The sequence below is a fragment of the Salvelinus namaycush genome, chromosome 38, assembly GCF_016432855.1.
Source record: "Salvelinus namaycush isolate Seneca chromosome 38, SaNama_1.0, whole genome shotgun sequence".
Classification (NCBI taxonomy): domain Eukaryota; kingdom Metazoa; phylum Chordata; class Actinopteri; order Salmoniformes; family Salmonidae; genus Salvelinus; species Salvelinus namaycush.
The window spans coordinates 19,358,663-19,381,419 of NC_052344.1; the positions used below are offsets into that span (position 1 = coordinate 19,358,663).

General features: G+C 43.3%; 1 protein-coding gene across 4 annotated transcripts; it reads left to right on the forward strand.

Moving 5' to 3' along the window:
- Positions 1 to 346: 346 nt before the first annotated feature.
- Positions 347 to 18,449, forward strand: LOC120032016 (transcription factor ETV6-like). 4 transcript variants are annotated; one of them, XM_038977924.1, is made up of 8 exons: positions 347 to 851; positions 2,407 to 2,539; positions 13,420 to 13,584; positions 14,706 to 14,840; positions 16,370 to 16,957; positions 17,108 to 17,250; positions 17,360 to 17,460; positions 17,625 to 18,449. In XM_038977924.1, exons 2-8 carry the CDS (start codon positions 2,503 to 2,505, stop codon positions 17,725 to 17,727), a joined length of 1,272 nt encoding a protein of 423 aa, XP_038833852.1. In that variant the 5' UTR covers positions 347 to 851; positions 2,407 to 2,502; the 3' UTR covers positions 17,728 to 18,449. The 4 variants fall into 4 exon arrangements, with proteins under 4 accessions (XP_038833852.1, XP_038833855.1, XP_038833850.1 ...); XM_038977927.1 differs by having other exon boundaries at positions 2,410 to 2,539; XM_038977922.1 differs by having other exon boundaries at positions 347 to 692.
- Positions 18,450 to 22,757: the final 4,308 nt, after the last annotated feature.

The window sequence follows — 22,757 nt, forward strand, 5'->3', positions numbered from 1 at the left end:
AACACGCAGACACTCAGCCCTCCGTGTGTAAACATAATCGGCAATATCCCGATATGGGGTACACCTTTAAGAAAGAAGTGGCTGCAGAAGAGAGTCTGGCTGCAGGCTAGACTAAAGTGTGTTTCTTGAATATAATTATGTAATTGGCTACCTGGATCTCGTAGGCGTCTCTTTCTAGCAATGAACCATTTGGAGATCTTTCTCCCCAATAAGAAACGCCTACGAAACTCGGGAAGCCAATAAGATAATTATATGCAAGGAACGCCTTTTTTTATCCAGGCTGCAATCAAACCCTCTGTAACAAGGGGGCTGGGCTCAATACTGAAATTCACGTCATTTCGCCGTTTACACGTCCAAGTCAATGAGCAGCACAACCGAGATGTCTGCCATTTAGTCCTGTCTTCCAGGAAGAGAATTAACCAACGCGTCGCCGAAATGTAGAGCACAGCACCAACAGAAAACAAAGAACTTTCAAGCGTTTATGATAAACATGGTTATATAATGGATCGATAACAAACCTTAAACGTATTTATTACGTGGCCCTGTAACCCTCCCCAAGTCAGGGAGTCGGGTGTGAGTGGTTTTTTTCTGGTTTATTTCAAAGAGGAGAACGGGAAAAGGAAAGTGGGAAGAGGAGAACTTCCTGAATTTAGCGAGACATGTCAGAATCCTCATCGCAGATCATAACAAAGGTATTTGTTGATTTTATAAAGCAGAATCAAGTTCTAGGACCCCGGGGTGAGATGCGCTTGACGCAGTCGTGTTGTTGACAACTGCATCGTGTGTGTTGGTAATCATCTGTTGCTGAGGGGAACGTTTCGCCGCTCTGTTGTAGACTACAGCAGCGCCTGGTAAGTCCATCCATGCTGCGCTACAAGTTTACCGACTTCGCAGCACACCTGAGATAAACGTTTTTCGTCACGACGTTCGTTTTCATAGGCTATTGGTGCTTTCAAGACAACTGAGAACTCGGGAAAAAACGAGGTCAAATCATGACGTCAGTGATCTTGAGGTCGGAAAGTCGGAGCTATAGAAAGATGCCCCCGTTTCCGACTTGGAAATCCCGAGTTGGATGACCATTGAAAGATTTTTCCCAGCTGGGGCTGTTTTTTTTTCTGTGTTGCCAGTTGTCATGAACGCACTGAAGTCAGAAGTCGGAGATTTCAGAGTTCCCAGTTGTTTTGAACGCGCCATATGGCTTGTTTGAAAACCACCAGAAATGTGACTATCCTTATGGATCATATTAGCCTACAATTAATGTTATTGGTTGAAACTATTCATGGTAATATAAATGTATCTGTCACAATTATATAGCATATACACAGGTAATTCATTTTCTATAGAATACATTTTGTATATGTAAACCTGACATTTTTAGGCGTAAAACAGTTGCAGTGCTGGTGGTTATCATTATTAAATGCATGGTGGTTATCATGTTATTACATTACAGTAAAGGTCTAAAGATGTCTCTTCAAATTTCAGGTGACAGGGAAACTATTTGGGATTGTTGGGATGCACCCTAGGAGAGTAGGCCTAAAGATATTTTGGAATGATATTGTTTTGCAGAGAAAAGTAGCAGAGTTATTGTAGGCTATATGTATGCCCCTAAACACACACACTCACACACAAACTCACTCTCTTGCCCCCCCCTCGGCCCCATCTGTACCTGAACCCCTTTTTGACCGTACACAACCTTGTCAAATCTGGGCTGTACACATGCAAAATCTTCTAAAAGTAAGACTTGATATAGTGTATTATTGTTGGCTATAGGCTACCAAAATGCATTAAGTATTCTTGAAGAGTAGGGCGGTCTGTATAATAAAATGAGATTAAAAGCTCATTGCTACATATGCCACAGTGAGTTCCTAGTACAGTATGCTAATAGGAACTAGCCATTTTAGATTGACTGGTTGAATGAATCACCAATCCATGTTATAAGATGCTGCTGTTGGCAAACGGAGAGCCTATAAACATCACATTCAGCAGCACTGATTGGCCCATACATACTCACCTGTTAACTGTTGCTGTCCATAGACGGTGCAGAGTAGAAAGAGGCAAATTAATGATGTTAGAATACCATTGTACACAACAGCACATGCATACATTGTCAGGTTGACAGGTTACATTTTGTATAAGTAAATGTGCACAAATACCAGTAAGTTCAACCTCCTGTGACTGGCTGCATTGACCATGCAAACACACCAGCATCTTTTTTCCAAATAAGTCTAATACGATTTTATGAATAAAAAGATTGGCCCTTATCACTTAGATAAAGAATGTGTAAATGGTGTAAATGGTGTTATAGTTTCTCGGTGTGGTGATTCTCAGGCTGTTTGGGTTTAAGGATGGTTTTCGGGGAGGTTTGTAACTAAGGCATGCTTTGTGTCTCTGTGTATCTATTCATAGCAGGAGAGGCGCTCATTCAGTCCTTCCTCCGTGAGCCCCCTGCCAAACTCCACTTCCTCCCCCGTCCATGCTCCCACGGCCAGGCCAGCCAGCCGAATGGAGGACGAGCCTGCCAGGCTGCCCGTGCACCTGCGTGAGTCACTCACACAAACATGCAGACGCACACGCACACACAACTCATGACACCCACAGGCGCACACAGAGAATACATGACAGTCATAATCAACAAACAAATCTCTTTGTCATTTCAGCCTACATTTTCTTTATCCCATAAACATTTGTTTTGAGAGCATTTGACCTCAGAAAATGGCAGATTGAAAGCCATGATTTACTATAGCTACTTGCATGTCACGTCATCACTCCAACTGGCATCACTCTCCGCATGTAGACAGACAGACCTACTCATGTATCCCTCCTCTGAGGTGCTGAAGCAGACCCAGGGTCAAGGACCAACACAAGACGTCTTTACTGAACCATAGCAGAATCACTGTACTGGAACACTACACAGTAGAACACAGTGGAATGCAACACAGCAGGACAGTGACAGCCAACACAACTCAGTACACAGCAGCACCGCAGTGTTCAGTACAATAACACCTCAGGGTACTGAAGGACAGCACACAACACAACGTAGCTCAGTACAAGAGAATAGAGAACAGCACAGAATAATAGCCCAGTGTAATGGAGGAGTATAACATGTAAAGAGTTTAGGAGAAGAAAGGAAGTAGGAGATGGGTTGGGCTGGGGAGAGTCTAGAAATAGGAGAGAGAGTGAGGTATTACAGGACAGGACGGACAAGAAGGAAAGCAGGGAGAAGGCTGTAAATATGAGGCAAGGTAAAGAGAAGATTTGTATTGAGAGGGCAGATGCGTATATTGATTTACTGTGCTACTTTACATTATTGTGCACTGATGAGGAAGAGCAGCAAGTAAGAATTTCACTGTATCATTTACACCCGCTGTATCCTGTGCACGTAACGAATAAACTTCGATTTGAGGTGTTTATTGACCTGACATGGTTGGAAAAGTGAGAGCATTGGTGGAAACCATGTTTTTTTTTTTTTTTACCTATTCTTAAGACCAGTAAAATACCCAAGTGCCTCAAAAAAGAGAGTAGGGAAGGGAAGGAAGAGGGACAAGGAGAGGAGGGAACATGACAACCATGTACTGTCTGGTGGAGCTGATGGCAGGTCTCAACCGGCCACTGCCTGAGCCAATAAAACAACAGGCGGGGTTGGATCACGGCCAGGATATAGACTGGGTGTTTATAGAGTTGTAGAGTCACTGGGCCTGCTCTGTGTGAAAAACTATTAATGTTTAACCAGGCACCTTTTAACATGTATGACTTTTAGGGCTTAGAAAGTAGTGAGATTCGTCTTTGTATTTCTTCAGTGAGTTTGGATATAAATCTTCCCACTGGGCACAGACGTCAATTAAACGTCTATTCCAAGTTGGTTCAACGCAATTTCATTGAAATGACGTGGAAACAGCGTTAATTCTACCAGTTTGTGCCCAATGATTTGTCGTGGGAACTTTTGAGGCTAATTGACCTAAATATTGGCGGTTTGTTGGTGTGTTTGGCAAAGATATGGTACAGTACTCATAAATTATACCAGTATATTAACACACTTTGTGGTAAGCTCAATATCTAATAGAAATGACCTGTAGTGTCCATGCACGTGGACCATATAGAGGAATTTCCCCATTTCTACTTCCCCTTCTGTATTGCCATAGAAAAAGGAAGAACGTTTAACATGTCTGTTTTGGCCTGAGGTTGTCTGTTTGGGCCGTTTATCTGGGCGTGGTGAATGTGGTCTGCTGGACTGTGGGCTTCGATTCAACTTTTTGTTTGAATCTTTAGATTAGGCAAGATTTCCCTCCATTCTACATGTTGACTCTGTCTTTAACTCTGTGAAATATATAAACTACCCTTCACCTGTAGGCCTTCAGTACTCAAACCTCTTATTGGAACCTTCTTTGGCTCAAAGCCATCGCTCTTCCTGAAAGAAAGAATGAAAGAGGGGGAAAAAAGAGGGAGAGGAAATTGCATTGGGCAGAAATCCGCCTTCTCCATTTCCTGAGGAGGAAGTGGATTAGATCAGGGTGAGAGTTGCAGCCTTCTCCTCACTCTCAAAGAATGCTACTCTTCTTTTTAACCCTTTTAGCCAGGAGTGTTAGAAACCACCCCACTCTGAATGGGAGAGGTTTGCCTCTCCCTGTGTGTCTGGGTGAATGTTCTTGAAGTGGTGAAGTTAGGGTTACATTTCTCCATCACATTGGCGGATTTTCACGTTAATCCTCCAATTTCCTGTCTGTTAGCTGTCTCATTGTTGAACTATAGAACATGCACATGAAAAGAAAATAAGCACAGCTGTAAAACACTTAATTCTACTGTTTGGTTGCACTAGATGTCACCGCTTGAGTGAAGTGGATGGCTTTTCAACCCTCAATTCCATTACATTAATTGTGTTTACTTAATTGTCTTGCAATGTGTCAGCCTCAAGGTCACCCGCCTAGCAGACACTAAGAAGCATAGCATTCAGGCTCACTGCAATAAGGGATTCACGCTATTTACTGACGTCACGACAAGTCGAGTGGGCACTGATGGGGATGTAACATTGAGACACCTGTGACAAGTTCAAAGAATATGGAGTGAGTGTCTATGGGAATTTGTATGGAGAGTACAGTTTACATTAAACATGGAAGCTTATTGAACATGAGAAATCTCTTGCTGGGTGACAGAGAAAGAAGCCTCCTCTTGGATACTTGACTTGCTGCTGTTTTTCTTTGTAAACCTTTCTCAATAGATTGTGTTTGCTTTTCTCACAGCTGGGTTTCTACTGTGTGTGTGTGGGTGGGTGGCTGAGAGTGTGGGTGTGTGTGTGTGTGTGAGACTGTCTTTGGGCACATGCATGTTGGAGTTGGTGTGTGCTTGTGTATTAATCGATCTCCTTGTGTGTGCATGTCCACATATCACTCTGTGTAATTGTACTGTGTAATTGTACTGTGTATACTGTGTGTGTGTGCCTGCATACTAGTTTGTGGAGTCTTTCTGTATGTGTAAAGATGTTTGCGTGCATATCAACGGTACAGTACACACAGAAGGGTATTTGAGTGTCTTGTGTGTGTGCAGTCATTGTATATGTGTGACTGTGTGTACGCCAGTGCCTTTCAGAGGGGAAATTTCCTGCCCCTGGAAGCCGTTCTCATCCTCAGGAATTTCCTGAGTGGGCAGACGGCGCTTCCTGAATAAATGTTGTTGTTTTTCCCCCCTCGTTCCCTTTTCTCCCTCTGAAAGGGAAACTGTTCTCACATGCCAACAGCCAAGTGGAGAGCAGCCCCCTTCTCTTCCTGTTTGAAACACTCCACATGCCATCATGGAAGGAAGGGGGTTTAAGAGGAAAGTGGGGGGCATAGTTCCCCACCCTAAACCAGGCAGGGAGAAAACTGAGCCCACCAGACTGATTGATGCTTAAAAGACATCGCTATGTTGCTAATGCTGCCCATTCTGCCTTTAAAGGGCGACTGCAGTTCCTTTGGCTTTGTTTTGAAGATTGCTCAATAAGAAATGCTAGAGACCATAACTGAAGCCAAACCAGAGTTGTCTTGGGGGTGTGGTTTGATGTGGGTGTGTTATGTTTGTATATAGACCCTTTCCAGTACACGACACACTGACAGATGCACGCTGCAGTAAGAAAGCCATCACCATCTGTGCCCATTCAACATAGCCTAGATTTAGATTTTATTACTTCTAAACAAAATAACTTTTTGGGCTTCTCATACACTTACAATTATGTTTTGATTATAGTTATAGTCAATAAGATTATATTTGGATGTGATCTTTGCAAAATAACTGTTTTGGATGCCACAGTTGTTAGCTAGAATGCTAATGCTCATTGACATAGTCTGTAGCAAAAGCTAGCCAAAGAGTAATTTTACTGGTAGAAGTTCAAGTGTTTTTAAAGTAAAATGCAGTTGATTTGCGATGATGACACAAACATTCATACGAGCCTTAATGTCCCATTATAATCCAAAAGGAGTGTGAAATGCTATCAAAAGCAACATGTAAATAGAGGCTTTTTTTGCTGGCTTTCTATAAGAACTTCCCCGTGTTCTGCCACCAACTTGTGCGTATCGCTCTCGTGAGGCAATGTTTGCAAACACAGAAATGGGTCTATTGTACCTTGGCAGGTGTTTGTCCCTCCTGAGTGACTGTTGCAACAACAACCACTTCCTCAAAATATTAATTAATTTAGACGGTTTTGCAGCGGAGGTCTTAGTCGTGTTCTATCTAGCTAGGCTGTTTGGTGCAGTAATTCTTAAGTAAAAACATTTGCATGAAAAACTAGTCTGTGCACTGCATACAGTCTATCAAGCCGGGAAAGTCTGGCTCCGAGCTCAGGACTGATTTCTGAGAACAATAATATCTTTACATCTGTAAACTGTCAAACTATTGTAAATAAAACACAAGCAACACACTGTTTATCAGTGTACAAAATCACTTGCTAGCTAGCAAAGTTCCAACTCTGTGTTTGTGAATTAAGCTAATAAGTAGAAGCTAGCAGGCACATTGAGCAGCCAGGCCACAATCAGCTTATTAAGTCAGTGGCGAGTTGTGTGCTTCGGTGCTGTTATTTGTATTTTTTTACTTTCTCACCATCTATTACCAGAATGTGAGTCTGTCTGGCAGTGTTTAATAGGGAGTCATGTTACAAAACAAATCGCGGGGGATACAAGATGCTTGGAATGGGTTTTGGAATATTGAGAAGTGCTCTCTGATCGTCTCATTTTGCCCCAAAAAAGTGTCCGACTCGAGTGATTGACACTATCAAACATAATCAAGTGGCCACTCCATAAAGGGCTTAGGGTCAAGGGTTACTTCAACATAACGTTGGCGAATCAGTTGTCTTATGTAAACAAGTCTGAGGTGCTGTGTAATGGGCAGATCTGTTTTACTGTCTGGAGGTTCTGGCTGCTACGATTGGATAGAGCGCGTGCAGCTGATGGAGGCAAATCAGTACAGCTGCTTCTCTCGTGTTAGTGGGCATGACCGTAATCCATACCCAGCCCCCCAGTAAGTCGCGACAAACTCATTTACAGAACTCCGTTTTGGATGAGACTGACTTCATGACCAAAATTATCCTATTTACACGTTGTAGATAATGTTGACCCTACAATTGATGTTTCTAACTCATATCGATGCAACATATAACCAACTTCTCTGGTTTTAAACGGCCTAAGGGGCAGTTGACATTTTTAAGTGAAGGGCCTACTGCAGATGTCATTAGCATAGATGACATGCTAATTTCCATGACATTGTGGTTTAGTACAGAATAATTCTGGATTGAACAATGAGGTCAAATTGAGAACAGCTATTCACTTGAACATCTCTGAAACGTCTAGCTGGGCTGATGTTTGTTCCTAATACATCTGCATAATTTCGTATGCAACATGTCATATATATATATATATATATATATATCTGTTATTGTTCAAACAGACAAAACAGAGCTAGCTATGCCCTTAAAATGGTTCAACAGACTACCTTTTAAAATCTTATTGAGCACACTGGTTAACAAATGAGAGCTTAGAGCCATAGAATACCAACCAAGAACTTAGAATAAATGAAATGTTTGAACAATAACCTCTATCTAGCATGTACACGTTCTGTGGTCTGTTTTCCCAAAGAGAAGGAAAGCATGGTAGGTGTGCATTTAAGATTCACAAGTGTAGCTTTTTAGGTACAGCATTAGTACAGTACTACTCGTTCCTACATTTTCTAAAAGAGGGTTGGCCTTCTCTTATAAAAACGCATAAATAGAATCAGTGAAGGCAGGAACTTGTTGAAAACAAACTACAGTACATGAGCCAGCTTGCCCCCAATGCACAACATACTATCAAACAGGTTGCGCTACTTCCTGCCCATAAACCAAGCGTTTGATTGGTAATCTGTTTTATGCTTGTTTTGACTGGATGGAGTCCAATCCGGCTGGATTTGGAACACACAGTTTCCGATGAGGTAAAGTATGTAGTTTGCATATTGACCTGGAGCGAGAGAAAGGAGGGGGGATAAAGTGAAGGACAGAAACGGGGAGAGTGAGAGAAGAGGGTGTGAGTAAGGGAAATGTGTAAGGTGTTACACCCTCATGTCTGACTCACAAGGTCAAAAGGCCTCTTCTCCCTCCTACCCTGCATGAAGAAAAGCTATTTTCAATCAAGAATGGAAGACAATATCTGCCTCTTCATTCAAGAAGGAAAGAAAACATTTGCAGCAAAGGTGAATGACTATAGAGATCATTGATTCAGGAAACATACTTTTGACCAGTCCTTAGCTGTCAAAAGCATTTGCCAACTTCTACAGCATTTACAGTACATTCAGAAAAAATATTTTCTTATTCATTCCAGGTAAAACTGTACACACACACTACTGGTCTGACCTTTAGAGGTCTACAGAATGGACACATATTTCACATATGTATGTTCTGTTTTGCTGAGAGAGGAGTTAAAGAGGTTGTGGAGGGTAACAACGAAACAAGATACCAGTGATCTCATCCCTTCTCTCCTTCATTCATCCCATGCGCTTCCGAGTTTCCCCGGCAACAGCGTGCATCACTGTGTGTGTGTGTGCGGGGGCCTGCAAATCCACAGAGTGAAAATTGTGTGTCATCAGAGAGGATTAGTAGCCCACGGTTTAGTCAAGGGCCTTTCGGTTGGATCCTCGGGTCGTGTTCGAGAGTGTTTCATCCCATACACAAACAGACTGCACACCAGAAACCCGAGATGGTGTCCAACAAAGACACGGATGGTGAAACGAGAGCGGGGGCTGAAATTGATTTGGTCATGAACACTGAAACAGTAAATCTGCAGGTTCTTACACAACTGAAATGTGAAAAGGATTGGGCGAAAGGGGAAACTTCTCTGAGCCTGTGAGGGACAGAGTAAGATGTGGGGCTAATCAAAGAGGCACTGCCACTCTTTCCTCCTGATCTTTTTCTGGCTACCTCAGCGTCTCTCTTTCCTCTCTCTCTTTCTCACCATGTGTTTGTCTGCTGAGTCTTAATATCCGTTTCTCTTCCTGTTGGTCTTCTTTTTTCTACCACTTCTCCGTTATTGTTTCTGGTTCCCATCACTCTCTCTATCCCCCCCTCCCCTGCTCTATCCTTTTCTCTGTCTGCTCTCTCCGTTGCTGCTGACTGTTGATAAACCTCACAGCGTCGCTCCCTAACCTTACCGTAGGAAGTTTCCTGTGCTGAAATGGAGCCCATGCTGGATCGCTTCCTGCCCAAGCGTGTTTGCCCCCTCCCCCCCTCCGCTGGGCCCTGTTCAGATGGCTGGGTCCAGCAGGCCGGATCTCAGTGGAGTTTTGGCAGCGTTATGCCTTCCCTCTCTTTCTCCTCTCTCTCTCTCCAGCCCTGGAGAGAACATACCATGGCAGTGACCTCACAACCAGGGCCTCCCTGCACGCCGTACGCATCACTAAGGTTATGTGATTAAGGGGTCACCCGTAGGCGACACAGCTGGTGGATGCTGAGCATATGGTAATTAGATCTGTTCTCTTGTTAGGTGCTACCTTACTGATGGTGTTTGTTCATGGGAGTCAATGGCATTGTTCGGTTGTTCAATCTAAAATCTAGAGCTGGCATTAGAATGAAAGGATATGAAAACATATTTCATTGGGACATTCTAAAATCTCTACAAACAATGGGATGTAGTCCTCATGTTATTCTTGAACACCGGTATCCAACTGTTGTATGATTTACACCTTTACTCATAAAAGGGCTCTTTACTTGTCATATGTGACCCATCGGGGGCCAATTGGCCCCTGAATGAAAATCCAGCTCAGCTAGATAACCAGATGCATGGCCCCTGTGACAATCTGTAATATTTTTCACAGACTCTGGTTCTGGCTTGACTGTTTGTGGAGACTATCTAAGTAGACCCTGTGTAGTGATGGAATAGGCTGCATAAAACATTCCATTACACATCAAGTTGTTCACTGGCTATATAAACTCAGCACAAAAAGAAATGTCCTCTCGCTGTCAACTGCTTTTATTTTCAGCAAACTTAACAAATGTAAATATTTGTATGAACAAAACAAGACTCAACAACTGAGACATAAACTGAACAAGTTCATGTGACTAACAGAAATGGAATAATGTGTCCCTGAACAAAGGGGGGGGGGGTCAAATCAAAAGTAACAGTCAGTATCTGGTGTGGCCACCAGCTGCATTAAGTACTGCATCTCCTCCTCATGGACTGCACCAGATTTGCCAGTTCTTGCTGTGAGATGTTACCCCACTCTTCCACCAAAGCACCTGCAAGTTCCCGAACATTTCTGAGGGGAATGGCCCTAGCCCTCACCCTCTGATCCAACAGGTCTCAGACGTGCTCAATGGGATTGAGATCCGGGCTCTTCGCTGGCCATGGCAGAACACTGACATTCCTGTCTTGCAGGAAATCACGCACAGAATGAGCAGTATGGCTGGTGGTATTGTCATGCTGGAGGGTCATGTCAGGATGAGCCTGCAGGAAGGGTACCACATGAGGGAGGAGGATGTCTTCCCTGTAATGCACAGCGTTGAGATTGCCTGCAATGACAACAAGCTCAGTCCTATGATGCTGTGACACACCGTCCCAGACCATGATGGACCCTCCACCTCCAAATCGATCCTGCTCCATAGTACAGGCCTCAGTGTAACGCTCATTCCTTCGACGATAAACGCAAATCCGACCATCACCCCTGGTGAGACAACCGCAACTCGTCAGTGAAGAGCACTTTTTGCCAGTCCTGGCTGGTCCAGCAACGGTGGGTTTGTGCCGGTGATGTCTGGTGAGGACCTGCCTTACAACAGGCCTACAAGCCCTCAGTCCAGCCTCTCTCAGCCTATTGCAGACTGTTTGAGCACTGATGGAGGGATGGTGCGTTCCTGGTGTAACTCGGGCAGTTGTTGTTGCCATCCTGTACCTGTCCGGCAGGTGTGATGTTCAGATATACCGATCCTGTGCAGGTATTACACGTGGTCTGCCACTGCGAGGACGATCAGCTGTCCGTCCTGTCTCCCTGTAGCACTGTCTTAGGCGTCTCATAGTAGGGACATTGCAATGTATTGCCCTGGCCACATCTGCAGTCCTTATGCCTCCTTGCAGAATGCCTAAGGCATGTTCACGCAGATGAGCAGGGACCCTGGGCATCTTTCTTTTGGTGTTTTTCAGAGTCAGTAGAAAGGCCTCTTTTTAGTGTCCTAAGTTTTCATAACTGTGACCTTAATTGCCTACCATCTGTAAGCTGTTTCACAGGTGCATGTTCATTAATCGTTTATTGTTCATTGCACAAGCATGGGAAACAGTGTTTAAATCCTTTACAATGAAGATCTGTGAAGTTATTTGGATTTTTAGAATTATTTTTGAAAATATATGTTTCTTTTTTTGCTGAGTTTAGTTATGTCCATACACTATATTCTAGATAAACTTTCCCTTCACAAACCCTGCCAATCTCTATTCTCTATCTCAATATAGAAGGGAAGAGAGAAATGGGAAACTGGCAGTCTAAGAGACGTTTCTTTTTATATTGATTGTTCCCTGTATAAAACGTCCTTTGTTTGACGGGCGGGGGGGAAGCGATCGCTCTGAAACCGCGCACGGGTTCAGATTACTCCTGTGACAGTGACATTGCGCGCGCCGCCGGGCAAAGATAACAGCTGTCCCATTCCAAGAGGAAGTGTTTGAGGCCTGGCGATAAGTGAGACGTAGAAACTGCTGCTCTTTGTCTGGTGTAGGTGTGATGGATGCAGCTCTGGTGGTTTGCTGTGTGTGTGGTGAAGCACAACGATACTGTAAATCTGTTCACAGGTTACAGCCTAGTACAAATGTATAGATGTATGAATGTAAATATAGGCCACCCAGTACCCAATGACGTCATCTAGATCATGGCTCTCCAACGCTGTTCCTGGGGAGAGACTCTTGCTACAGACGCGAAAGAAAACAGTTCCTGACAAACAACAATGACTTTTCCGTCAATGGTTTATGTGCTAAACATCTCGTACTCTCAATTGCAAAACGATGAGCAAGACTGGGAAAACAATACGACTTGACTCATATGCCGTATAAACCCATGGTAAGGCTTTATAGCTGATATGAATTACAAGCTGTTTACTTTCTAGACATCTAGTGCTCTCCGATTCCCGCGGTCACACACCATTGTTTTCCCTTTGAATACTATTTATTGTTCATGTGTGGGTATAACGAAAAATGTAATGTGATTTTTATGACATTTCCTAAAAGAATGTATAGAATGCACCTGAAGGTTTGATTTAACCACGTTGTTATTGCTTAGGTTACAAGGAACAAGGTTACATTTTCAAAGTCATGGTCCCTGAGCGTTGATTTCTGGGCTATTGCTCAGTCACTAATGCGTTTGGGCGATCCATCAGTGCAGATGTTTCGCTCTCGTAAGTTCCCACGGCAGTGAAAAATATTTCAGAGCCTGAAGGGTGAAAAATGTCAGAGCTGTTTCCTCTGGTATTCCTTAGTGTGTCCTTGCCATTTATGCACTATGCATTAGATTAGTCTAATACATATGTAGTTATACACTATGTTTTAGACTGACTGAGAGAAAGCCACAGGCTTTCCTTTGCAAAATAAATCTACCAAGGTTAACTCACAGATATTGACAAACATTAAGCAAATATGAAATGAACGCGCTGTATGTGAGGACGCATGACTGAAGATGAATCTTTCTTGTTCGACACCTCCATTCCTGCACTCTGCTTATCTCACCTCATACCCTCCCCCCTTCTATTCCCCGCCCGCTCTGCTAATCTTCGAATCAATCCCTCTTACTTTGATCTCCTTCCCTCATTTCCCTTTTTACTGCCACCTCTGTCTCCTTCCTCCCTCTCTCCCTTTGCTCCTTCCTTTACTTCCCCCCGGTCTCCCTCCTCCCCAACACTTTTTACTCTCTCTCTTCTACCACTCATCTCTCCCTCCTATCCCCCCTCGCTCCCTCCACCCCCAGGCCTGCAGCCGGTGTTCTGGAGCAGGGAGGACGTGGGCCAGTGGTTGCGCTGGGCCGAGAGGGAGTTTGCCCTGCGGCCCAACACCAGCGGCAGTTTCCAGATGAATGGCAAGGCCCTGCTCCTCCTCACCAAGGAGGACTTCCGCTACCGTTCGCCCCACTCCGGTACGCCCACCTCCCACGGCTCTTATTAATTCAAACGGTTGCTATGTTATTAGAACATATTTCTAACAACATGCTCATGTTTAACAATAATTAATACTGAAGGGGGAATGATATTGGAGAAATGGCACACTGACCTAAGATAATGGCCATGTGTTTAGGGCATTCACTGAATGTCTTTGATAGACCTTTAGCCTATATTTGTAAAATATGTCGATAGATCTGCTCAGCTGGAAGAAAGCAGATGAAGAGCAATATCAGGTGATTTAGCAGCTGCCTTATTGGAGTTGCTGTCTGTCTTTATTGTTGGGGGGAGGAAGTAGGAGACTGGTTGGGTAAACGGCCGATCAGGAAGTGCAAACCGAACTCAACCGTCACCTGCTAACACCAGGAATTTCCCCTGCAGTGCCGTGTTAAACAGCAGGGCCAGAAAGTGAGAACTGAAAGGGGTTTATGTGTGCAAGTGTGTGTCCCTGTGGCGTCTTCACTTCCTTTATGAGAACCATTTCCTTGATGTTCTGACGGGAAGCCTCTCAAATTGAAGTGAAAAAACTCCCTCCATTCTCTTGATTCTCTTTGAGGGAAATACTCTCTCAGAGCCCTTCATATACAGGTAGCGAGTTAAATCTTTCAGGGTGGCCTAATAATGCAATTTTTACACAATTTTTAAACGGTGTTATGCTAATGCAATCTCTGTTGTAGAAGATACTACAGGCTTTTTTTCTTATCGTCTGACACAATCAACCTAGCCTTAACACAGGAATCTAGGAGTGAGTCACATGGTTGGTTTATGACTAGACTTGCCATTAGGATTCTGTCACATCCATGACCACCTCAAGTAGGCTGCTTTGTAGGAGAACGGATGAGGTACGGAAGTTGCTAGGCAATAATATCACATCTTGAAACGGTCTCTTGGCAGGCTGACTCATTAGCAACACTATGACTCTTGTCTTGATCTGTTGGCATCATTTACCATCTGTTTGGTCCACACATATATTTTAAAACTTTTTAAAATCCTTTTGATGACATTGATTGACAGCTGCTGCCATGTCTATGGGCTGCTTCATTTGAGGGGCTCATACGGTATCGTCTGACCTCTAACCACTGACCTGTGTATTCTGCAGGGGACGTCCTGTACGAGCTGCTGCAGAACATCCTGAAGCAAAGGAAGCCGCATGTCTCCTACCCCTCCACCTACTTCCCCGGCAACTCCTTCCACCCTCTGCCAGAGGGAGCTCTCCAGCACCACAAACTGGAAGGTCAGTGATGTTCATTAGGGCACACTGTAGCAAAAGGCTTTGTAATGGCAAATTAAAATCTGTGTTCAGACAAGTTCATGTTGTACATTGCGTTTCACTCTCCCTACTGAACACCAGCCTGATGGTGTTCTTGAGATCACACTTACTGAAGGAAGAATGGAGAGCGATGATTACAGGAAAGCGTTGAATTGAATGGGGGGGAATGTGGTGGCGTTGAGTTCAATAACCTTAGGATGGCTGTTGATTATTGTAATGTGATCTTAGAGAGCCAGTCCACTTGGAAAGCATTTCCAGACCAATATGAAATCAACTTATTAGCCTATGGGGGGAAAGACAACAGCATTTGAGGCCCATTATGGAGTGGAATATTGAACGCATCACCATTGCGTTACTTTCCTGACAATATTATTTTGTTATTCATCAATCTTGTCTGCCAGAAGGATTTCACAATTCTGTTCTTGCCTAGGGGAATTTGTCGTATGTAATTCCCCCTGAAGAACCCAACTGATCTGACTTCTGTTTCACAGGAGTTACTCAACAATCTTAGACGGTGGCTTCAATTCAAGTATTTAATTACACATGATTAGCGAAAATCAGTTGGTCATGTAGCAATACAATTGCGAGAAAGCTTCTCAAGTATGCTTTAAGTGAATCTGACAAAAGTAACAAGTGGTTCAATGGTCTACTCTAGAGAGAGGTGTTTAAGTCTGTTTACTATCCACCTGAAAAGAGGAGGGACTTCACCTTCTTCGTGCTACACTTTGGACTCCTTTCCCTGCATGGATAGAAGGAAATAGGAGGAGCGAGGGGAGGAGAGGTGTGGGGTTGGAGTGTTGACAGTGAAACCTGCTCCACAAGGAAATTATTCTATATTTAAACAACCTAGGAGGTTGAATATCTAGGAGTTGAATAGGAGTTGAATATCTACAGTTCCTCATCTCTACATGTTTAATAGGGGAAGTGATTGGGTTAGACGATTAAGATGCTCAGGACTTCCTTGTTGTTCGGTATGCTAGTTTTGGTATGCAGAAGCAAAGATATTTCTTTCTTGCTTAGAGGCAAAGAATACTAGCTATTCACATGTAAACACTAAGTAAATGTGTACTGTACATGTTGTAATGTCCTACCCAGTAGAGGGCAGTCCAAATTAATCACTAATAATCTACCACCCACATACATTGAGACATGATGAAGTTTGTAAATGTGTGTAGTGACATCTACTGGACATAATGTAAATATGTTTTGAAACATATACCCTAGGGGCTGCAGGTAGCCAAGTGGTTAGAGCATTGGGCCAGTAACCGATAGGTTGCTGGATCGAATCCCCGAGCTGACAAAGTAAAAATCTGTCATTCTGCCCCTGAGCAAGGCAGTTAACCCACTGTTCACCGGGCTCCGAAGACGTGGATGTCGATTTAAGGCAGCCCCCCGCACCGGTCTGATTCAGAGGGCTTGGGTTAAATGCGGAAGACACATTTCAGTTGAAGGCATCCGGCTGTACAACTGACTAGGTATCCCCTTTATTGCAGAAACGGTACGGCGGACACCACGCAGTACAGAGCTCCAACCCCAGCACCCACCCACCATTGAGCTCCGACATCGCTCCCGCTCGCCACACCACCCCGCTCCACGCCTCTCCCCCCTGGACCCCAACTACCCACGCCCTGGTGCCGAGGACCACCTCCAGACGTCCTCCCAGCTGCCCGACAGCAACCACCACCTGCCCGAGGACTTGTACACTCTGTCAGTGTCCCCGGTTGCCCCTAATGGTCGCTGCACCACACCCCGCGAGGCCCCCTGCCCAGGCAGCCCCGGGTGCCAGGACACTGCCCCCCCTCGTGTCATCCAGCTCATGCCCAGCGCCACCATGCACCCCCTGCTGCTCAGCCCAGGGCGAGGAGGTGGTGCTGGAGACTTCAGGCATGGCCGTGGGGGGCCACCACTTCAGGCCCCCCATGAAAATGGGCGTGAGGGGAAGGGCCACATCCAGCTGGTACTGGCCCACCACCAGCAGCACACTCTGCATCAGCAGGAGGAGGCGCTCTACAGGAACCACCACGTCATCGTGCCCGTCTTGCCACCAGAGGAGCAGGCAATGCCCATTGGACGGATAGCAGGTAACTAACGCTCCTAACTACTCAGGGTTCATCTTAGAGGGGGGTGGTCACGGCTTCAACCAACTCTGGAGGAAGTGTGGCTAGAAAACAGTTGAAGTTAACAGGTACTGTCTGAAATGTGTCACACCTCTAACGTGTTTGTGTTCCCAGACTGCAGGCTGCTATGGGACTACGTCTACCAGCTCCTCTCAGACAGCCGGTACGAGAACTACATCCGCTGGGAGGACACAGAGACCAAAGTCTTCCGCATCATGGACCCCAATGGCCTGGCTCGCCTGTGGGGGAACCACAAGGTAACGAACTACACCTCCCAGTGTTTGATTGGAAAAGGCATTTTCCCGCAGTGCTGGTTTTCTTGAAGTTCTGTGTTAACATTCTATCTTGTTCCATTGGTTGTAACAGAACAGGACCAATATGACGTACGAGAAGATGTCACGAGCACTGAGACACTACTACAAACTGAACATTATCAGGAAAGAGCCAGGACAGAGACTCTTATTCAGGTATGGTAGGGTTTAGTTAAAACCCAATTATTATTTGAAGTAAAAAAAAAAAAAAATGTGTATGTATGTATGTATATATATATATATATATATACACACACACACACACACACACTTGTCCAGTTTGAGTTAATGATTAACCACTGTGTGTATGTGTGGTTCAGGTTCATGAAAACCCCAGATGAGATTATGAGTGGACAAACTGACAGGCTGGAGCACATAGAGTCGGACACAGATGATCAAATCTACATCAAAGAGGAGTGTTAAGGCCTCTGGGAAATGGAGTCCACTAAAGCGATTAACTACTACAGCCGCTGATGCCTTTCGGAAAGCAGCTCGAACAATCGTTTCAAACCGAGAGTGCCCGGACATTCACTCTACCCAAAACTCAGAGGAACTTGATGGTGACGTCTCTCTGCCTTTTAAAACTTTATAAGATTTTCTTTCCAGACAAATCTTATCAGTTTTCTGTCTTAATTCAAGGAGTTCAAAGGACCTGGTGAAAAGTATATCTCATAAGACATTCCTTTTCCCTGAACTGCCACAGCAAATCAATCATTTCATGCTTGTCATGTCATATTGTTGATTTTTCTTCCCCACGTGTGCATTAAGTATAAGAAAATGTTGCAATTTGTGCAAATAATGGGAGGGTGTAGCTGGAATGTTTTCACCACCGAATAAATATTTTTTAATAATTTGTATGGCTGACCTCTTTAAAATGCATCTGACCTTATTGCCTGAAGCATACGTCTAGCAATCATTCCTGAAACGATTGAATGAAGTGATATGTAGGCTAAATGTATGGTGACTTTCTAAATCTTTTTTTTTTAACATAACTGCCAACATCAAGTTTGGACCTTATTCTGAAACAATCCACATGGTGGCAATGCTGCACCACTTTTGACTGTAAACCAACATAGTTCACTGCACTGTAGTCCAAGTCCAGCTCTATTGAAGTTCACAAGGAATTAAAAGTCCAATGCAGCCTTTATTATCTCAATGTCAAATCATTTCCGGGTAACAATTAAGTACCTCACTGTGATTTTTGTTTTCAATTAAAATGGTCAAAAATAAACAAAAATAGTAACTTAGCAAAGAGCAATTTCTCATTATCATGTTCATAATTTCACACTTTTATTCCATCCTCATAGTGTGGAAATATATATACAACACTAGAAATTCACATTTTTGACTGCACTGCGCCTTTAAAAGGTTTTAATTAGTTTGTGTGTGATACAACCACACCTGTTCTCACATAAGACAATTAAAAGGTATACAATATATCTACTTATGCAAAACTGGGTCCCCTAAGGCTCACATCTGCCAAAGTTAAATTAAATCTTACACATTACTAGACCAATGCAAATAATACCCCTAAGCTATAATGTCATGTCTCTTACAACTTTCAAAAATCATATTTAACGATATCATGATGCAATTCAATGTCATGAATCGAAAATCCCATTGATCGTATTTGCGCAAAACTGAGCAAAGACATTTTTTGTGTAGTCTCTTGATATGATTAACCAATGTAGGCTTATTAGTGTGTTTACGCCAGTGGCGATGGATAGTGTTAGTGGCCTTGTGCGACTATGATGGGTTATTCCCGAGTCTGTGATGAGCGCAGCGGTCGGTAGGTGTTTGTTTGTATGATAAGTTAGTGCGCACCGCGTGCGTACAGTCAGTCTCTGATGGAACTCCGTGGAATACAGACTGGTGCCGCAACTGAGGCAGAAGTCGGGACAATTTAACTTCAATTTTGAGCTTATTACTATTTTTATTAGGTTATATTTTATTTTCTCTCACTTCAAGGGTGATCACACTCCGTTAAGACTGGGGAAAAAATGATGACAGTGTATTCACACATTGGACAATAAATAGCCTGACTATCAGAAAGCATAATAGGACGAGAAAGCACCTGAATAATTTTCTGTGCTCTATCAATCTACAGTCAAGTATTTGTTCCAAGAAAACGAGCAGTGTTTCATTTGTGTGCGCGTGGATTTAATTTCCGGATATCTATCACTGTCAAGCAATATTGGACCCGTCCTACACAAATCTAGGCTGTGCTGATGTCGCCCGCGGACAGACGCACCGCTGGATTGTAGCAGTGCCGATGGATTAAAGGGCAACCTTAAAACCTTTGGAGGGCGCGAAGGGAGCGGGGCAGCAGGTATGAAAGCATAATTTTAGCATACTTGGTCAATTTTGTGCGCCCTATAATGATCGCTACTGACACTTTTATTTCTATTAAAAAAAGTGTGCGCAGTCGAGCACCATTTTTTTTTATTGCGTGCTACAAGAGAATTGGTCTACAAGGAGCTCACCTAATAGGTACATGCCATTTCAACGTCTAGTTTTGATTTACATTTGATTGAGTTGTAAACTAACGTGAATTCAACGTGAAATAATCAATGTAACAGGTTCAAAGTTGGGTGAAAAAAGAGGACCTTTCCTTAGTTAATTACTTTTTGCAAATCCAATCAGTTTTCCACGTTGATTCAACATCATCACATTAGTTATTGTTGAAATTATGTGGAAACAACGTTGATTCAACCACTTTTTGCCCAGTGGCCCTTCTCAAAAAGTGCTTAACTTGAATCTCATCAAAATCCAATCAAGTCTGAAATAATTAGCGCATTAATGACTGTGTTCGTTTTAAACTTGATGTTGATCAGACTAGGTCACAGCATGAGTTTAATTGCCAGTCAATCGCCCTCATCTCGAGAAAGTGCACCTCGATGTGTGGACCTGCATTTATTAGGCTATGCCAACTGCATCTGCTCATTATTTATTTTTTCTCGATCAAAAGTTTAACCCCTGAAATTTCTGACATCATTGTAACTATTTAGATTATCTTTTGTCCCCTAAATATGGTTCAACTGTCAAGTTAGTAGTCTATTTGGTCTTGGGGCCGTTAATAAGGGAAAACCATATATGGTGATTCTCCATCCACTCATTTTATACACAGACATCCATTGGTCTGCCGACAGTGCAACCATTGTTTATTCAGTGGGCTGCCATACAAGATAGAGCTGCCTCTTCAACATTGGTCCACTGTCAAGGTCCAATACTAAATAGGCTTGTAAATTAACAGGCTAAATGCATCAGAAGGGCAAGTGTGTCCTCTGGATAGTCATGCAACCTAATGACTAGCTGTTCAACCCAAGACAGTATACCAGAACAAAACCATAGGGGATTTATGTAGGCCAACTGAAATCTATGATAACATTTAAAACAACAGGGATGCAATACTACAAACATGCTCTCTCACTGTGGAGAAGCTAAATGTGTTTTGGTCTGATCAAAACCTGGGTTTTCAATAAATAGGTTGTCTCTTTCTTTCTATTTTACTGTATGCCTGCACCTTACCTATACCAATTCAGAGGCACATGAGGTGTTCTTGCATCACCACCAGCAGAGTAAAGATTTGAGAGGCTTGATATGAAATAGACTGCAAAATGTGATCTCATCCTACTGGCAGTCAGAGCAAGTTAATGACAGCCTTGATACATACCATGATACACTATAAATGATACAAAGTAAATGTGGAGTCTGAAGAGCATTGTGGAGTTCAGGTATGACGTTATCATAAATCTCAGTCAATAGAATATCTAAGCTGTTTGTCAGGCTGCTACTTCTTAAAATATCCCATGTTTGTATCTCTCCTGCTCATCTTGTGTCACACTGACATTGTTAATCAGATGACATGAGCATTTGTCCATTTGTCACCAGTGACAATTATATTACACCTCATGGAGAGGGCATATGGATTTCAAAGACGGGAAGAATTTGCACTCACAGGAGAGCGAACACGCACGGTAGTGAGCACACACACACACAAGTGCATGCATAGTAGTTAGTCAACATCAATAACATCTACTGACAACTGCCCCAACTCCCTCAGACAGACAATTGATGGGCACATCCCTGGCTCTTAGCAGACTGGCTACACTGTGAGGGGACATAACACAGAGGAATGCCCTCTCCAGCTGGGTGACCTGGTGCCAACTGTCGGCAGCTGTCTGGCCAGAGCCGGATGATGATTCTCCAATGTCACATCCCTGGTGTGTACTGTGCCCTTTCCCATTCAGGGCATTACCATTGATCCATCCATCTATGAATCTGAGAGTGGTTACATTGCTCTCAGCTCATTCCTTTAAATTATCAAACAAAGTGGCAGGTGTTAGGCTGTTGAAATGACAGATTAGGCTTTTAAATGAGCAAAATGTTATGAACCCTACATTGACCTGCTGCTATATTAACACATAAACCCTTGTGGTTCAAGTCCCTCTGGAGCTTTTCTGTAATGTCTGGCTTGACCTTTCAGTAAGAGTCAATGAGGCGTCCTAGTTCAGGGGTTCCCAAAGTGGAGTCTGAGGAGGTACTGCAGGGGGTCCATGGCAAGACCTCAATATGTCTATATTTTTTTTTGTAATACCCTTTTTATGAATATTGCTAGCAAGAACAGTTTAATACATTTTGTATGAGATGCGTGGAAAAAGTTGAGTGTACCAAACTTTTTTGTGTAATGTAATATTATTCATCCACAATTTACGTTCTTAACCTTTTAGATGCCCAACACGGGCCTGGGAGGCTCACAGGGATATTTGTATCCACAGTACTCCATCATTGACACATTTATTTCCTACTCAATTCTTCTTGTATTCCCCCAAAATGTTTTGAACATAATGCAGTGTAATTTAAGCTTTAAAACGGCAGCTCTTTCACTCTGCCGTATGGCAAAATGTGTAGAATTGCAATAAATTAGCTTTAAAACGTCTAAAGCTTCTCTTTCTCAGGGTCCGAGACTTGATTAGTCCAGCCATGCACTGCAGAAGTCATAGTAAAACTGCTTGTATGCTATTTTATTCACTCTAAATAAGAGTTGTGTTCTGATATTCTGAGAGGGTCCCCAATATATTTGCTATCACAAATGGTGTCCCTGTTGCAAAAAAGTTTGGAAACCCTTTTCCTAGTTCATGAGTTTGTTTTGACGACGTGCCGATGTTTAGTTTTGGTGGTTCAGCTGACACTTCTGAGTTGTAAACTAATTCTACGGTCACAGATTGATAAGGGTCACGGAGGTACATGACCTATACTCCTAATGGTGATTCTATAAAAATCAATACATTGTGGATATAATCTAGTAGACCATTTCTCTTATCAGGCCTAGGTTACATGGGTAGAATATCCTTCAAAAGGACACACAGACAAACTAAATAGATGTAGCCTATGACCTTAAGTACTTTTGTCACAACTTTTAATATCATTGTGACATATCCTTGGTGTCACTT

What these genes read in the sequence shown, in the direction of transcription:
- LOC120032016 (XM_038977922.1), top strand. Translation starts at nt 660, where the DNA reads ATGTCAGAATCCTCATCGCAGATCATAACAAAG. An exon ending in CATCGCAGATCATAACAAAG is followed by an intron (nt 693 to 2,406) that starts GTATTTGTTGAT and finishes ATCTATTCATAG; the next exon opens with CAGGAGAGGCGCTCATTCAG. An exon ending in CCAGCACCACAAACTGGAAG is followed by an intron (nt 14,841 to 16,369) that starts GTCAGTGATGTT and finishes CCTTTATTGCAG; the next exon opens with AAACGGTACGGCGGACACCA.